This window comes from Echeneis naucrates, chromosome 24 (assembly GCF_900963305.1).
Source record: "Echeneis naucrates chromosome 24, fEcheNa1.1, whole genome shotgun sequence".
NCBI lineage: Eukaryota > Metazoa > Chordata > Actinopteri > Carangiformes > Echeneidae > Echeneis > Echeneis naucrates.
Genome location: NC_042534.1, coordinates 10,515,955 through 10,533,602, shown reverse-complemented (window position 1 = coordinate 10,533,602; position 17,648 = coordinate 10,515,955). Strand labels below are relative to the sequence as shown.

Below are 17,648 nucleotides of genomic sequence, written 5' to 3'. Positions count from 1 at the left end.
TCATCGGCGTGGACGCCACAGCACAATTTCTTCACCAACAGCAGGTAAATAAGAACGACTCCAGATGGCAGCAACGCAACAAGCGGTGACGTAGGCGAAAAGAAAAGCCTCGAAGAAGAAACACCGGAAGTCATAGAAGCGGGAAATTGGAAAACCTAAACACACTTTTTGGTCTCCCGGGAAGAGAAGAAGGTGCCGAGGAGCTGCCAAAAATGTTGAACAAGGCACCGAAGTTGAAACGTATCGTGAAAACCAAAACGAAGAGGAACATGAATGTGGGATCGCCGTCGGAAGCGATGGTAAGAAACCGTCCCAAAGAATTTGAGTACCGTGGTTACGCATAATGCTGCTAAGCTAGTCACTTTTAATAACAATCGGGTCGACTGTGTTTTTCCACAGCTTGAGCTGCTGACATTATTGTTTCTGAACAGCCTGGCAGAGGAGGCGAAGGCCAAAGCTTTTGAAGAAAAGTCTGCAACGATCAGAGCTCAGCATGTGAGAGCAGTCTCCAAGGTTAGTTCACAGGCGGCTCGAATTAACTGTGTTGTTATTCATTTCGGGTTGGAGTTAAACAACTCGAATACGTTGCGTCAAATGTCTCAGGTGTATCTTAAGAAAACCACAAATTACCACCTGATTCCAATATATTTTATTGGCGTGTGCTGAAAAATCGGTCATGGTGGTAAATATCTCAACGATCTTTGATCAATAATGTGCTCATTTTGTTCGGTGAGCTATCCAAAGGGTTTCATTTAAGTAGCTAAAACCTTTGGATGAACTGACTATACTGCTGTGTTTCGCAGTGGTTATTTCAGTCCAGAGGTTTCTGCTGATCTTTTGTTACAACTAACTGAGGCATACCACTATCATACCGTTTCTATCCTTTGACATGCTCATGCCTCCTTGATAAATTGACAGTGTTCTTGGGAAAGTCTGCTAGATGTGTATGAGAGAAATGGGAAATATCTGGGAATTATATCCTGTAGGCAAATGCCACCGGCAGCCAACATGTATATTTTTCTTTTTCAAGTAATCAGTGAGTGCTGAAACAAACTGTGCTCACAAATTCTTCTCTATAAATTTAGAGGGTGTATTAATTAGATTATTAGATCCTGGTGAAAAGTAGTGAAGTTGAGTCCTCATGTTGTTTGCTAGAGATGCTTATTCAGGCCCTGGTCCTCTTTTTCAATTAAAATAAAGTACAGGTTAATTTCACATTTATATTTTAAAAGTATAAATAAGTATCAGTATAAAATGTCTTATTGGTTCTTACAACTTTGAAAAGGAATGGAATTTCTAAAAGCCCCCCCCTTTCTTTTTTTATAGAAAGTGCTGAAAAAAGCCAGAGGATGAAGACAATGAAGTTAAACATTGTCGTTTGTATGAACATTATTCTTACTGACACCAGCAGCATTTTTTTTTTTTTTTACTAAATTTACCTGTTTGTTCTTGTTTTCCTCGTGCAAGGAAATACTCAGCTTCTGTCTTTTCCCGTCATAATTGCTCTCTGTTCTTCATTAAATTCTTCAGAAACTTATAATCAGTCTTATAATGCATCAGACTTACTTGAAATTCTGTCTCATACTAAAACAATCATGGCTGCTGCCGCCATCGTAAAGCTGACATGAAAAACCTCTGTGGATCTGAGACTGGATGAAAGAACTTTTACCATAAAACAAAAAAAAGGCAGACATTTATCATATCTTGAGAATTTTAAGCTCTGAAGTGTAATGTTCTGTTTCACAGAACATTACTACTTTCAGATCTCTTGATATCCCATTTCAATTCGTCATCCATCATGCTCAGTTTTCTGAGCTGCATACTCTGGGGGCTTCTTCGCTGAGTGTGGGCTTAGTCTCCTTTCAAATTCCACATTTTTTTAATACTACATAGATTTTCTGCGCACTCTGATGCTATCCTATTCATGCCTTATGACTTGTGAACATATAAGAGGTGGCTTGGCAGTTAAAATACAGTGATTAGGGCCATGAGGAGCACAGAGACAGTTTCCCTTTCAATCATATAAACTGCAGCTTACTATGTCTGTCGCTGTCGGTTCTGCTGTCATCCTTGCATTCAGTCCTCTGCATGCGTTATCTGTTTCTGTTGTTGTTGTTGTTGGTAACATAAGAACTCTCAGTAACGTTCCTCATCACTACTCGATTCTTCACAGCAAGAATTTTGCCTTTTTTTGTGAGATGTGAAAGATATAATTGAGATTATTAAATTTCCTTGTGACACAGTGTGCAAAATTTTTATGATCTTGGTTAAGACTTGCTTTCTGGTTTGTATTATAGTCAACTTACATATGAGTGATCTGTAAAGGAAACAGCCAATTAAATGTTTTAATACAAAAATGTATGATTTCAGTGGTTGAATTAGAATTTTCAGATGGTTTCATGTGAATGCAATTACAGATACATGGTCACATTGCTTGCTATTCTCTTATGTTCTTTGCTTACTTTGCTGTTTCGTTTTACATTTTCTCTTTCCTTTTGGCAGAAAAGACATTCTATAATCTCTAATGTTGTTTTTGTCAAGAATCTAATCTGGCCCCCTAGCAACTGAGCTTCTATATTAATGTTTGCAGTCAGATTGTGGGGCTGTTACTGGATCTGTGGAGCCCTTCCCCATTCTGACCTGCCCACACCTTTCTCATCACACTTTATCCAGCTATTCTCTACTCGGGGCTTTTTTTTGGGGGGGGGGGGTTGTTATCATTGAGCCTTCTAACATTTCATAATGCTTCTTCATATACTTTAAAATCTCAAAGTTTGAACTGTTTCCCCTCTAGATACCAGGTGGTCCTTTTCAGTGAGGAGAGAGTTAAACTTTTTCACACTCCCCCATTGAAGATAAGTGTTTTGCTGGCACAATCTTATCTATAAATCTGTTGGGTGTTGATTGATGGAAGATATTGTTCTTCAACAGTTACATGTCCAAATGCTCCTCTGAGGTGTTTCTTTACCCTCCTAGGTTTACTCTTGTTTTTGAGGTATACGAGAAAAACTCTTCTTCACTTAGCTTCGTCCGCTCAGTCTTTGTGCGCTTATACAGCACCTGTTGACAATTTAAACCAGCCTGCGCGGGCCTGTCCAACTCCTTTGTCTGACATTGTGCCTTCTAACTCTGACTCTCTCAGATAAATCAGCTCCAGTGCAAAATCCTATCCCACTGCAAATCTCCTGCTGACTTCTCTTTTGACATTTTTCCAGACAAGCCAAGAAATAAGAAAGCACGGCTGTCCACTTTGGCAGAGATGGTATTTTGTTAGCTCACTGTGCCTCTCATAATAAGGAGCACATGGTTTCTTCGGTTTCAAGTGTGCGCTATTGTGTCTGTTCATTTCTTTCTACAGAAAAGTCATTTAGAAGGGAGCTGCAGAAATATCACTAAATTTGGCCCTTTTGCCAATCGAGGAATCTTTGATGCTATAAGAGCTGATTGAATCTGAAAACCTTTTGGACCACAGGTTCATGAATCGCAGTGGAAAACCAATTCCAGGAAAAGTTTTCAGCATGAAAAGGGGGGACACTGTAGAGTTCAAATGTGTTTTTGGAGAAACGGATGAAGAACCAGAAAGTTCCCATAACAGGCGGTAGTGCGCAGCAGGATGCCAAACAACAAATCCTCTGGAGAACTTAAGCTTTCAACACCTTGTGGTGGTTTTTTTGGAATCATTGACTCTTTCTGACACATCTAGGCCCCCAATTTTGTTTCTTGCTTCAGGGGTGGTGAAATCCCTCGATATTTTTGGTTTTCATTTCATGAACTCGTGTTAATTGAAAACATTCAAATTTGAATCTTAAACTAAACTGGGAAAGTGATTGTACATGGAAGTTTCAGTTTTTCTTTACTGGATGCTCTATTAAGATATTCCATCATTGGGATTTCATCCCACTTGTGTGACAAGATTCTAAAAAGTTGATGTTGTGATTTCATGGTTTAAAAGCTCAGTCATTTTTTTTTTTTCCTTTTTTCTTTTTTTTTTTGGAAAAAATGAGAAATTTTGTTTTCACAGTCACACACTTGCCCTCTGGGCCGTGCCAGGATGCGAGGGGTTTGCGCAATGTTCTGTTCTCACCTCAAATATGAACTATGAACCAACCACTTGTTGTTGTGGCAGATTGTTTCATTTCAGTGGATGACACTGAAGATTGTGTAAAGTAAGGAATGTATTGAATAGTAAAAAAAAATCCTCAAAGCATGAAAAATTAATGAATGTTTTTAACAAAAAAATTTGATTTCTTTTTGAGAATTTTAATTTACAGTCTAATTTTTATATCAGTCAAGTGCAGTCACTCAGTCAACTCTTAAAAGTACATCTGTTGCTCACTCTTTGAAAACTTTCAGTGGCGACATCCTTTAATAAAGGACAAAATTATAAGATTCAATTTTAGATAAAAACTACATGGTTTTCAATCAATCATATCATCGTGGAAAATTCAATGTGTCATATCAGTCGCATGTCAGTTTCTAATCTGTGTGCTGGTGAAGAGCAAGAGACTGGATGTGATAATGGATGAGGAGGAGGGTCAAGAAAGAAGAGGAGCGTGGGAGTGTTTGTCAGTGTGGAAGCGGACAATCTCACAGCAGCTCCCCAAACAAACTTTATGTCAGTTTTCTGTGTCGACTGTCATGATGGTTTCTCCTCTGTTTGCATTCTTCGTGGCGTTCTGCCGGCTTGAGTGATCTCATGGAATGCACATGGGGTTTTTTCTCGAGAGAATATTTGTGCGCCCAACTGCTGTCTCACCAGGAGTGGAGTCTCTACATGGGTCCAGCTGAATGAGCTTTGTGGAGAAGTTCATATTCATTTATTTATTTAAAAAAATATATACTTCAGGGGATTTGGAATGTGATGCACGGTGTCCCTGCTGACTCAATCAATGTTATACTGACAGTGAAGGAAAATGAGGATGCCATTATTAATTTGGATTCTACACTTTGTGAATCTTCCATTAGGCCTAGACAACACCAACAATCTACGACGCAGGCGTAAGTATTCAAGCAGAACTTGTCTTCTCCACTTCTACACTACAACGTATTGATGTGATTATTGTAAATATGCCTTACACTAGACAGACGCTCCATGTGGAGACAATCAGTGTGTTCCTTTCGGGAACAATGTGGTCATAGATTTCAGTTTATTTTACCCACTTGTGCACTTCAAATTTAATTGGCTCTGTCTGTTGTTTAGATGGAATATGAAGTATTTCATTTGCACAACAATAAGAACAATATAAAATTCACTCAGCTCCACTGTAGCCAGACTCCCCCATGCACATGCTTGCGCGCGCGCACACACACACACACACACACACACACACACACTTCATGTCTTTATTTACCTCTGGCAGGTAGCTCTCCGGTGAGCAGACTCTGTCCATCAGGCTGTGCATCATGCTCAGCCCTGAATGGTTGTCTGTCCTGTAAACCTCGCCTCTTCTTCCACCTGGAGTTGGATGGGATGAGGCAGTGGGGCACCTGTTTGTCCTCCTGTCCACGGGGTCACTATGGCGTGCGTTCACCACACTTCAACACCTGTACCAGTAGGTACCAGTGCACACATGTAGGAGTGGTGCAAGGATGTTTTAAATAATATTTGCTAAAGCTTGAGGGAGACAAGACTCAATTAAATTATTTTATTGAACCATTGGTGGGGATCCTGGTTATTGATGCCACAGTTTGCTAACAGCTGGCTGGCTGATTTGGTTCAGAACTCTCGGAAGCTTGAAGCTCTGACTAAGCAAAGAGCAACATCTCTTGATGTCCTGACACTGGCCGCTCTGCACTGACTGAGGTTCACTCCCATTGCAGGGTGCAACAAGGACTGCGCTTTCTGCTTCAATGAAAATTTCTGCACGCGTTGCCATAAGGGCCACTTTCTATTACAAGGTAAATGTGACAATAGATGTCCAGATGGGCTGATGGCGAACACAGCACTGCGAGAATGCACAGGTGAGACACCATCACCGCTGCATGTCGTTCATGTGATACCCGTGTAACGGCTTTTTCTTGATATCAGCACATTGTAAAATGTTTGTCCCTCTATCTCAGAGTGCCCTCTGGGCTGTGAGTTGTGTGTGAGGAGGAACATGTGTGTGAAGTGTAGGGCAGATTTATACTCTCTCCACGGCCAGTGCCATCCCGTTTGCCCACGTGGATTTGAGCCTGACGTACAGCACATGCAGTGCATCCTCCAAGGTGAGAGGTATTCCCTTTCTCTACCGTCCACCATGCACTTCTGATTTTTATATTCTCTTTCCTCCTACCTTGTATTAATTATCTGCTGCTGCTGATCTCTAGTGCACTGTAAGGTTGGGGAATGGAGTGAATGGGGTCCATGCTGTCAGAAAAGGAGTATGCGGGCCTGCAGGAAGGGCGAGGAGACGCGTACCAGACAAGTTCTGCAGTCCCCTAGTGTCTCTGGTGACCCCTGTCCACATGTCTCAGAGTTCAGGAGGTGTATGATTAAAAAGAGACAGAATCGAAGAATGCTGTAGTGAGCTGAGAGCATTGCATGTCTTACTGGCTGGTAATTACAGGGAGGAATTTATTGTAAATTGTACAAACGCAAAAGTGCAAAACTGTTCGCAATAAATTAATGAGTGGGATGTGTATGAGGATCTTTGATACAGATCCTTTGGGGCTATAAATTCAACACCCAGCCTTATTTGGACATTTGCTGAATGAGGGACATTAATATAAATTGCAATCATACGTCCAATCGTAGTAAAGGTACTTCTTTGTTTTTACATTTTGATAGTTTCCTCATGTGACTGCGACTCATTTTGTGTCTCATTTCCACAACTCCTCTGCAGTGTTATTTTGCTTGCAATAAAACTTAAGAAAAAATGTTTGGGTCATGAAATCCTGTTTGTTTGTTTTGGTTTTTTTTTAAGCTATAGACAACAGTTACACAAGTATGGAGCAATAAAGTTAAGTTTTTTTTTTTTTATTATTATTATTTGCACCGGAGACATTTTGGCATTTTTCAGAAAGAAAACCACATGTGAAAATAATTGAAATTTATAATAGCTGAATTCCATTTAGCTGATTTCGTTTCGAGGCCCTGGCACAGAGCATGTTGATTTCCCCCTCACACTGTCATGGCCCACTGGGAGCCATCGCTAATGTTATTAGGAACACCTGTGCATGTCATATAACAGGTCTTGTGTGCTGGAATCAGTCCCACAACCCACACAGTAAATAAACAACACTAATAATGTCATTCGTCTGCAGTTAAGTGAAAGCTTACCTGTAATGCAGGTCGACACCCTTGAACGTAAAAACAATTTAATTCAGAGAAAGAAATTTAGAAATTAAAAACTAATGCAATACTAATATGTGTGAGCTTGCATGCGTTGATCGGATAAGTTTATGACGTAGAGAAAATATAAAACTATACAATGGGGCTGTGATTTATTCAGAAACTCTGTCGTCCCTCTGAGCTTTTTTTTTTTTACGCCGGAGATCTACAGATCATGTAGATCGGCGGTGGGAGCGACGTGACGCCGCTCCAGGCGCAGTGAAGTCTGACGGGCTTGGCCGGAGCTGAGCTCCAGCTGCAACGCGGTCATTTCTCGGCCTGCGCAACTTTGTAACTGCATTTAAATGCAGCTCGGTCGAGATCCGCGTCTGCATCTCTGCAAAAAGAGCTTATAGAGGCGCCCAAAGCTCGGGTGAGTTTATTACCGGAGAGGGGAAATGCACAGGACGCGCTAACAGGCTAGCTACACAGCTGTAGTAAAACATTAGCAGAAGGCTCGACCTGAGCTGTGAAATGTACGAACCACAGACTGACTGTCACCAGGCCAGCTGAAAAGGTTAGTGTGAGGAGAGGAGACTTAAAGTAAAATAAAATAACAGCTACTGCTGCTAGCAGGTTACCGAAGGAGCTAACGTTAGCGTTAGCTATCAGTTAGGTGGATAACATGACCTGTCGGACAGGAGGTGGGGGGGTACATACTGTTTGCTACATTATACCTCTGTTGGTCGGTTTCAGATATTTAATCGAGTAATCTGTAATATTTATTTCACCATATAAGCAAAACAACAGCAACAACTTTGTGCTTTATAAACGAGGGCGTGTCTGAAACTGTCAACAGAGCAGCGCATGTTGAAGGAGGGGCGGCACCGAAAGCTGCTCCTGTTGTTTTCACCCGGACAGGAAGTGAATGAGGGTGCACTGATGTCTGACAGTCTAATCCAGCACCCCACGTGTTGTCAGCCCCACCCCTCTGACCCCGCTGTTTGTCTGTGCAGCATGGCAGGCTGTAGAGAAGTGGACCGCTCCCTGACTGAGCTCACTCCCTCCAAGCTGATGGAAGAGGTTGGAGATCATTGTGCCTCAGACGTGAGCTCCACCGCCACCCTGGAGTGTGCCATCTGCCTGCAGAGCTGCATCCACCCTGTGCGGCTCCCGTGCTGCCATGTCTTCTGTTTCCTGTGCGTGAAAGGGGCTTCCTGGCACAGCAAGCGCTGCGCTCTGTGCCGACAAGAGGTCCCAGAGGACTTCCTTGAGCGGCCAGTCCTCCTCTCACTTGAAGAACTGAAGGCAGCGGCTGCAGGGGTGAGCCGAAGTGGAGGGACGTCGGGTGGTACCTGGGGAGACTATGCATGGTACTATGAGGGGCGTAACGGCTGGTGGCAGTATGATGAGAGGACCAGCCATGAGCTGGAGGAGGCCTTTGCCAAGGGCAGGAAAAGCACAGAGATGCTTATTGCAGGATTTCTTTATGTGGCCGACCTGGAAAATTTAGTGCAATATCGCCGGAATGAGCATGGCCGCAGACGCAAGATAAAGCGGGACGCTGTAGATATCCCCAAGAAGGGAGTGGCAGGACTGAGGCTAGACCCTGAACCTGCAGCCACCCCTGCTTTGTCAGTGGCACCCTCATCTGCAATAGAACGTGTCAACTCAGCTGATGGAGCAGACACTGCAGGCCAGTCGCAGCCTTCGTCATTTGGGATAGTGTCTCTTCCCCCAATTAGACCTCCAATAATCCTGGGGCGACATCTTGCCAGTCCTTTGTCTCCTTCACCCTCAACCCTGGAGGAATCTTTCTCCCAGCTTGTCATCAGCCAGCCAGAAGGGGGAGAAGTGGAAGGAGACGATGAACTCCAGATGTATGAGTACACATCAGGCAACAGTGAGAGTGAGGAGGAAAAGGAGACAGAGAGAGTGAGAGCAGAATCGATGCCGCAGAGAAGGCACAGACCAAGGCCACAACGAGAGAGCCAGTCAGCCAGAATGTCTCCAAGTGGCAGGCGCTTCGACTCAGCACTCACCCTCCGCTCACGTAGTCCTGATGGGCAGTGCACTGTGACCGAAGTGTGACAGTAGCGTCTCTCCTCCAGATGACAGGTCTTTAAATTATTATCAGTTCAGCAAAAAAGTGTATGCATCATTTAAAGGTCCCACGAAATGATAAATCCCTTTATTGAGCTGTTATTGGATGAATGTCCCCTGCCTTTGGTCATGTGCCCAATGTGATTCTAATGCACTATTTATTTTTTTAGACTAAAGCTCTATATCCAGTTGATTGTAAACTTTTTTCCGAAGCCTGCAGGTCCAGACAGATACCTGGCAGTAGTAGCAAAGAAAATGCCCGTGGTTTTCTTTACTGTCCTCTGCCTGACAGAGCCGTCCACCAAATGTTGTGCTTCATCCAGAAAACTGTCAAAATATGAAATCCATTTCAGGGGACCTTTAACATGTCTTCTTTTAGACTTCTACAGCTAGTCTAGCCAACAATGTGAAGCAATGGTAATCCTCATCACTCTCACCAACCGCCAGGCCATATAAATGCTTTGATGATCTGTGGCAACTTTTGAGCAATGCTGTCAAAAAACCAACAATCTGTCACCGCCCCTACATCAGTCTGTGACAGTGCAATACAACATCAATGAAAATAAACAAATCCATCCAAATCTTTATTTTCTCATTTTTGAGGTCATGGTTCATTTTTTTATTACCATTTGGAGTGTAAAATCAAGCTTAAATGTAGCACCTTGTACACCAGTTACTGATGGCTAAAAATTCTCTCACAGCTTTGTTGATTAGGTTTTTTTGAGGTGTTGAAGTTTCAGTCAGGACCTAATCATTTTAAACTACAGTGTGTGTGTGTGTGTGTGTGTAAATTTACAAAGGGTGTGAGACCTTGTGTATTCTTTGTTTTAGTGTGATAGTCTTGTTTTATTAATGATGTCTATTTGTGATGTTGGGTGCTGAAAAGGTACTGGCAGAACCACTGGAAAGTATGAGGCTGTCTATGTAGAGAGACATTTGTGTTTCTATTTCTTGTCATAGTGCTACTATCAAAGCGCTGCTATTGACATGTACTTCGATGAGTTGCACCCCCCCCCCCCCATCCTTTTGCTCCAGCTGCTATTTTAACTGTTGACTTTTCAAAGTTAGTATATTGTCCAAATTATCTGTGTGTCTGTGTGTGGTGTAACCCCAGTGGTGTTTTTGTCAAGTTATTAAAGTGTTGATGTATGATTTAAATCACATGTTTACTGATTTTCTTATAATATCAAGTGGGATATATCAATGATTTCTTTGGGGGGGCTGAAAACAGAAATAGCACTTGACAACAGGCTTGTTTGCAACATTTCTAAAGGCTTTTAGTCCAAATGCAGTCCACAGGATGGAGCTGTTACACAAATTAAATGGCACTTAGCTAAGCTGTTTTTGAGGACCATTTGAGAAGGTCCAGAGAGGTTAAGCAGCTGTAAAAATGCCCCAAAGAAACCTGTGAGCTCAAGTCAAAGAGGCTGTTGTTGTCCTAAGTAACCCTTAATATAACGTGTCAATTTAAAGTCTATTCTATTCTAATCTATTTAATAATTGTTTTTGATGTTGTTTTTCCTCTTTTACATAATTCAACACAAAGACATACAATCATAAAAGGTGGAAAGGAATGAATTGTGTGGCCCAAACAAACTATATCATTTGTCTTGACCAGTTGGTTGGTTTGTGTGTTGATCTGACTGCTGTAAATGCACACAAATTTGCATACATCGGAATATATTCTTTATTTGTATTATGCCAACTGTGCTCACGTTTGTTCATTTAGCCATTTTAGCCAGATTTTATATTCCCATTTTTTTAAGATCACAACAGTTGTGATTGTAACTGCACTTGATAGGAATGACTTGGTTATGTTTGCAGTACATATAAAACAGTATCAGTAACAAAGGCTGAGGGTAAACGTCTCCATTATACATTTAATTGTTCAAACTAACTAGATAATGTAATTTTGTAACAATATATGGAAGTCAGTTACTTCTTTAAACAACTTTTCTTTATTTTTTTAAACAGTCTTTGGGCGTTACTTTTGTCTTAACCTTTCCTGAGTCATGGTACGATCTGGCTCCTTGCTGCACAGGGATCATTGCACGTTGGTGTATGCACTTCTGAATGTGCTAGTTTGTTTCTGGTTAGTGTGATGATGAAATGTTACGAATAACAAGACCCCTGCGTCCAATGCAGCTGAGCAGCAGCATCTGCCAACTGAAGGAAACCACAGGATCATTGTGTGCAATCTGACTGTGACTTGAATTAGAAACAACGTTTAATGAGCCAAACTTTGGCTGGTGTCTTTTCAGAGCTTTCATAGAACTGAAAAATCAAAGATATGGACTGGTAAAAGACTTTTATAAAATCCTTTAATACAATACCCCCCCCCCCCCCGTAGCCTGGCAAACAAAGTTATGGTGATGGTATCAATTTAGTTCAAACGTATGCTTTATTTTCATCGATGTGTTAAGCAATCACTCATTTCAGTGTTGTCTAAAATAGCAGCATAGCTTCTGGCTTTATTTTCTGTGTGTGAGAGAGATCTTTTTCTGTTATGATATTCAGCGGCAGTGTTTGCATGCTACGCTGGCCACAGATACATCAGGAATATGTTATATATGGTGTAGCTCATGGCCTTAGTTGGTGCTATAATAGAGATTGTGTGGAAACACACTGTTTTTATACTGAACATGGTTGTATCGGCTTCTTGTAGAGGACACACAGAGACAAAAGACAGTGCTGGCGCGAAAGACAACAAAAGAGTTCACACATACTGTGGAGAAGATGATGTTGACAAGAGAACAATGAAATTTTCTACTGGAAAGAACTGAGTTTCTTTTCCCATTCTCCATAACAGGGCATGACAACTTGTGGTCTGAGCATCCTCTATACGATAGGGCCAGACATATCATCCACACTGTCACGCTGGCAGGCAGGCAGACAGACAGGAGACAACACTTCTATATGATTTCACTCACATAGTTGCACTTCAGCTCCCTCATACATGTTTTCTTAGCCTGCTCAAATGTCTTCTGTAGCTTAACTCTTCACACGACAGAAAATACACACACCGTCTCCAATCCCTCCACAAATAGTCCAGTCAAACCCACATCTCTCGCCACCCCCGAGGCCCACAGAAGAGCATTGTTCTCATGTGGATTATTTATGACCTTGTTTTCGTTGAACAAGTTTAACTGGTGGTGTCCATCATCTGAAGGCGTTCTCATAAACCTATTTTTAAAATGCAAAGAGTTTACTGTGTAAGAAAGTGTGGCATTGTTTTAAAATCTGAGTATTTGGGTTGAATCGTACTGATTGTGCATGTTGTGTTTACACGTTTATCTACAGTATGTCATCACAATTTCTGAGCATAACACTAAGATTCACAGACAGGGTATCTCACTCATACAGGAGCCAGAATGACCTCACTCCTACTATAACCATCATCGACCTAACACCATTAGAGCCTATCAAGTGACATGCCTTGCTAAGCCTGGTGCTACTGAACCATTTATAAGAGCGACGCATCATGTCATTACTATGATGACTTCTGAAATCATAAAGTTTGTATTCTGGACATTCTCTATTTCTAAATGCAGTAGCATATCATTGTGTAGTCTCTCTTTCTTTTTTTGAGAGGGGGGTGTATTCTGTCATTCTTGCCATCCAGTGAATACTAATATGTACATAATGTTATTTTAGGATATGGCTGCATCATTTAGAAGAAAGAGAGACTACAAATGCAATATCAAGGGCATGGTCGATAGTTACACAAATGTTTATAATATTAAGTGTTTATTACAATATTAAGAAATGACATGATATGCAGCATCATGCAGAACTACAGCATTATCCTTAATAGTGTGATTCATGGCAGAGCTGTTAGAGTGCAAGATTTTTAGCAAGTTTACTAAACATAGTAAACAGAACAGCGCTCGGCCAGTCCTTCATGTAGAGTGAGGACAATGTAGAAGTATTTGTATGTTGGTCCCCCGTTTTCAACCGTGAGCATACCACAGACTGCTTCAGTTTATCTTTTACCTCATGTACTGAGCATTAAATACAGAAAGAGTGCCTTTTTGTCTTTGACCATCAAATATAATTAAGTGTGTGGGTGGGTCGTTGTCAATGTATTGCTGATGCTGATGTTGCCTCGCAGAGCTCTTAGCTTGGCTCCAGTCTCTTATTTAATGCAGTTCATTTTCTTGCCAGTGTGTGTGACAGAACCAACACTAGGCCTACACTCGCTCCGAGCTGACTATTCCATTCAATACTAATTCAAATTGGTCATTCGCCACAAGATAAGTAGTCCACTATAGTCACCTCTGCCGGGCAACACCAGCTAAATCCTACGACAGCACCCCTCTTGTTTTGAAAGGTGAGCCTCATGGGTTGTCTTTCAAAGGGAAGATATATGGGCCCCATTCTATTTTAATGGAGAGGCCTTAAATCCTCAAGAACTCTTTTGGGTCCTTGTACCACACTCATCGTTGGGCAGTTGAGATGGTAGTTTCAATGGACGGCTGCAGACACACTGACAGTTCGGACAGGTGGACGAAGACAGAGTCGGCTTTGATTGTGACACTGCCTCCAGTCCAGCACATGGGACATTTTGCTCTTTGTTGATAAAGTGGGTGAAAAATGTAGTGTAGAGTGGTGGGATTTGAAATTACACCTACAGTTTAACAGTTGACCCCTGAATTCATAATTCAAATGTTATGAGCTCCTGGAGATGCACAACAGCTTATCCATCTTATGCATGTTATTGATATAAGACATTTAGGAGGAATAGACTCAGCAACTACTGAAACTGTGTGATTGTCGCAGGTCACTAACTGTCAAAAATGTACTGAATACCTTACATATCAAAAGACTGTACCGCACACAATTTCCATGGTGTCTGAGATGACTTTAAATGTTCTTCATCTGCATCACAGCTGTGTCCTTAGCTTCTAAAAGTACAAAAAGTCCATTCAACACTCAAAGATCACAGTATGACTGGAAAACAGGTGTCCACCTCTCCAGCTCGTTTGTCAAGCCACGTGCTCTCACGTGCTGCAGGTGGATGCCAACAAGGGGACATCCTTGTAAAGAGGAGCAAAAATGTAAACACCGGAGAGCTTGACAATGCATTGAAATGCATGTCGTTTGAGATATGCAAATGTATTTTTTCCGTCAGACTTTAACAAGAGAAAGCGTAATGTATAGTGCTCAGAGAGTGTTTTGAGAATCCTGTAAAACAACTATAAAACATCTCAGCTTATGTTTAACGCCCACAAACAGGGTGGTCCTGCCACTCTTCCATTCACATTTTTGTAAGACACGATCACACACACACACACTCAGGCAAGTGGCTGTGAACCATCTATTTTTGAGTTCTGTCACTGACACATGCTGAGGATGTCAGTGTGGACCCCGGTGCCCCACTCCAATGAATGAAAGACTTTGCGAGGCTGAGATGGATCGCAGAGGGCAGAGGGCGCAGGATAGGGGACAGGTGCGTGGAAGAGGTGTGTAAGCAGGAAAGAGTGTGAGATTCCCACGTGCTCAAAACAGCCATGAAGACATTATGTCAGCCACCAGAGGCCCATTGAGATGCATGTTAAACCCATAATCACGCATGTATGGACGACACAGTATATGCCAAGCCACCAGAGCAGACAGTCTGTCTCCATCAAAGAAACGTTCGCTGTCAGAATAAAGCCTATATTCACATGCGATGAAATATTGATGATAATACTCATGCCTCATTCAAATGAAACTGAATTAGTTATTAAGAGAATTTTAAAACACTCTAGAGCATCCGTTATACACAATGTTAATATTTTCTTTTACGAAACACACAATTTTATCACAGTGATATCTACCTGAGGGTGTTTATGGAAAAGCTGATGAAGGTAATTTAATGAAAATGGGAATGACCAGACTTTTCTTCTCCTCTGAAACATACTTGATCTGATCTTATGATATCAGAGGTTTTCATATATGATCTGTCAGATCAGATCACCGGAGAGAAGCATTTGCTAAATTTTGTGAAGTGATTTTGAACAGATTTCTGTTAAATATCAATTCATTTACAGAAAAATACATGTTTATTTTTGGGCGCATTTATTTGTTAATGCTTAAATTGCCCATATTTATATATCAGGTCCAACAGGGCCAACAAAAACAAACAAAAACTTTGACTCCCAGTAATGCTACATTCACTTCATGTATTTTATATATGTTATATGGTAGTTTTCACCAGCCAAGTCAGAAAATCTGTTCATGGGAGCCTCTAGCTTGTCATTTAGAGTCAAAGATATCATGAATTTGGAGCTGGTTTCATACAATGTTAAGCTTTATTAAGTGAGTACTATGTCAACTCTTAACAGACAAAGAGCTGTTTTTGTTTTTTTCCCCCCAATTTTCTAAAATTGTGTGCAGTCACTGTGCATAAAAATCTGCTGCATAATACATAATCGGCACTGTGTGCTGACATGTAATACTGTTCAGGGATTCATGCCTGTTGTACTTCGGTGTCTCGATAGTAAAAATCAATAACTGATGAGATGAACATCTCTTTTATTGGTTGGAGTCTTTGCTGACTTCATGGGAAACACACACGCAGTTATGCTGCAAACTGTTCTGTAAATGATGTGAATACACACTCAGACATGTTCATACACATTTATATGCACACCATCTAAACATGGTCATAAGGGCACTGTTAGCACGACCAAAGCTATGAGTGCAGAGGCTACAGCAGTATATACAGATGATGCTTTATTTTCATAGAGGACATGTTTGAGTGTATATTTGTGCTGAATAATTATCTAAAACATACCACGACAAAAGCATGTAGTAAGTGTCGGAAAACCCTCCTGCTGAAAAGCAAAACAATTTTTTGATGGGTGTGATGACTTCTGACGTCAGGGGAGCCATGACTACAGCCATGACTACAGTCCAGCTGTCTGCTCCTGTGTTCCCTGTCTTTCTGTCTCTGTCATCTGTCTGTCCCCGCTCTCATGAATAGCCTGCCCAGCGGAGTACATACCGTGCCGAGGTCTACCATGTTGTGCCTGTCTGCTGGGAGTGTCCTCAGTTGAACAGGGAAGCATAGAGCGGTATCTTTCACTTTATACAGTGGATGTGTGCTAGAAGAGTTAGATGATACAGGAAGGAGCTTTCTAAGAGTGGAGGGGGGGTGAGAGAGCTAATGAGGACAGAGGAGTGATGGCCAACAGAATGCCTTGTTAAAATACCCTCATGCTGCCAAAGAGGTGCCAACCTGTAAGATGGGCTCTCATTTACACACACACATACGGACACAGACCGAGAGTAGACACATTGTGGTAACAAATAGGGAATGGAACTGTGAGAATCTAGTGAGAGTAGGTGTAAAAATGGGGGGGGGGGCCATGCTTTGACACAAAAATAAAAAGTTTAAGAAAAAAGCTCATAGATAGGAGATGCAGGTAGGACGATGTTGTCTTCTTGAGTGGCCACCTTAAATCCCTAATTTGAAACCTTGTGTTTCTCATTGCACATTTGGAGTGGGAGGCAGAAACGTCCAGGAGGAAGATAACAGAAACAGACCTACAGAGAAAGAGAGATGAACCAATGACCACCTCCCTCTCTTTATTTATACCCCCAAAGACAGCAGGCTAAGATTTCTGGCACCAAAACATACGTCACGCTTGCTATTTCTGTTTGAGGTGCAACATAGCACTGAGAGGTTGGGTGACAGGGCTGAGGCATTATGGGCCAAGGGACTTCCGCACTGCTGTCCAATCTTTGTGACATTTCACAATTTAACTACCTTTGCCAGGAGTGTATGTTTGTGTGTGTGCGCGCACATGTGCTCAGAAATTGTTTACTCTGTTGGGGGGGGGCTATTCTAGTCTAGCTGAACTTTAATTCTTTGTGCGTGTGTGTGTGTGTGTGTGTGTGTGTGTGTGAGAGAACCTGAGAGTGTGTGAACGTGTTTCCTCACCTTCCTCAGAGAAAGAGGTGTCGGGGAATCCAAAGCCTGTTGGTGCAGGCGAGAAACAGCGAGTATGAAAACTGATCTCTCATTGTACGTAATCTATGCGTCTGAGCTACACACTGCATGTCCAGGACCTGCACCTCAAAGACTACAGCATACATAGAATTATTATAAATAAATAATAAAATATATCATTTTATTATTCTGTATAATCTGTAGGCTGTCACATTTTATCATGCATATTGCTCCCCAGCTCAGTTTGCAGCAGTTGATGTGTACAAGTCGGTGGACAGTTAGCAACCAGTGCTCCTTAAGCTGCCATTACACTGGCATGCAGAGACCTGCCGGTATCAGATGTCCATAGAAAGAAGA

At 41.8% G+C, this 17,648-nt stretch overlaps 3 protein-coding genes across 5 annotated transcripts; all 3 read left to right on the top strand.

Moving 5' to 3' along the window:
* Positions 1 to 129: 129 nt before the first annotated feature.
* Positions 130 to 2,342, top strand: cenpw (centromere protein W). The gene is made up of 3 exons (XM_029496852.1): positions 130 to 299; positions 400 to 513; positions 1,327 to 2,342. The coding sequence occupies exons 1-3, from the start codon at positions 213 to 215 to the stop codon at positions 1,351 to 1,353; spliced, it is 228 nt and encodes a 75-aa protein (XP_029352712.1). The 5' UTR covers positions 130 to 212; the 3' UTR covers positions 1,354 to 2,342.
* Positions 2,343 to 4,518: 2,176 nt separating this feature from the next.
* LOC115038239 (R-spondin-3-like) lies at positions 4,519 to 6,506 on the top strand. Its single transcript, XM_029497109.1, has 6 exons — positions 4,519 to 4,615; positions 4,966 to 4,998; positions 5,361 to 5,552; positions 5,821 to 5,961; positions 6,061 to 6,207; positions 6,310 to 6,506. The coding sequence occupies exons 1-6, from the start codon at positions 4,519 to 4,521 to the stop codon at positions 6,504 to 6,506; spliced, it is 807 nt and encodes a 268-aa protein (XP_029352969.1).
* Positions 6,507 to 7,514: 1,008 nt separating this feature from the next.
* LOC115037820 (E3 ubiquitin-protein ligase rnf146-like) lies at positions 7,515 to 10,501 on the top strand. 3 transcript variants are annotated; one of them, XM_029496570.1, is made up of 2 exons: positions 7,515 to 7,685; positions 8,269 to 10,501. In XM_029496570.1, exon 2 carries the CDS (start codon positions 8,270 to 8,272, stop codon positions 9,341 to 9,343), a length of 1,074 nt encoding a protein of 357 aa, XP_029352430.1. In that variant the 5' UTR covers positions 7,515 to 7,685; position 8,269; the 3' UTR covers positions 9,344 to 10,501. The 3 variants fall into 3 exon arrangements, with proteins under 3 accessions (XP_029352430.1, XP_029352431.1, XP_029352429.1); XM_029496571.1 differs by having other exon boundaries at positions 8,234 to 10,501; XM_029496569.1 differs by having other exon boundaries at positions 7,515 to 10,501.
* Positions 10,502 to 17,648: the final 7,147 nt, after the last annotated feature.

Coding starts and splice junctions, on each gene's coding strand:
- cenpw (XM_029496852.1), top strand. CDS start 213: ATGTTGAACAAGGCACCGAAGTTGAAACGTATCGTGAAAACCAAAACG. Junction 300..399: donor GATCGCCGTCGGAAGCGATG/GTAAGAAACCGT, acceptor GTTTTTCCACAG/CTTGAGCTGCTGACATTATT. Junction 514..1,326: donor ATGTGAGAGCAGTCTCCAAG/GTTAGTTCACAG, acceptor CTTTTTTTATAG/AAAGTGCTGAAAAAAGCCAG.
- LOC115038239 (XM_029497109.1), top strand. CDS start 4,519: ATGGATGAGGAGGAGGGTCAAGAAAGAAGAGGAGCGTGGGAGTGTTTG. Junction 4,999..5,360: donor CAACAATCTACGACGCAGGC/GTAAGTATTCAA, acceptor TACCTCTGGCAG/GTAGCTCTCCGGTGAGCAGA. Junction 5,962..6,060: donor AGCACTGCGAGAATGCACAG/GTGAGACACCAT, acceptor CCTCTATCTCAG/AGTGCCCTCTGGGCTGTGAG.
- LOC115037820 (XM_029496569.1), top strand. CDS start 8,120: ATGTTGAAGGAGGGGCGGCACCGAAAGCTGCTCCTGTTGTTTTCACCC.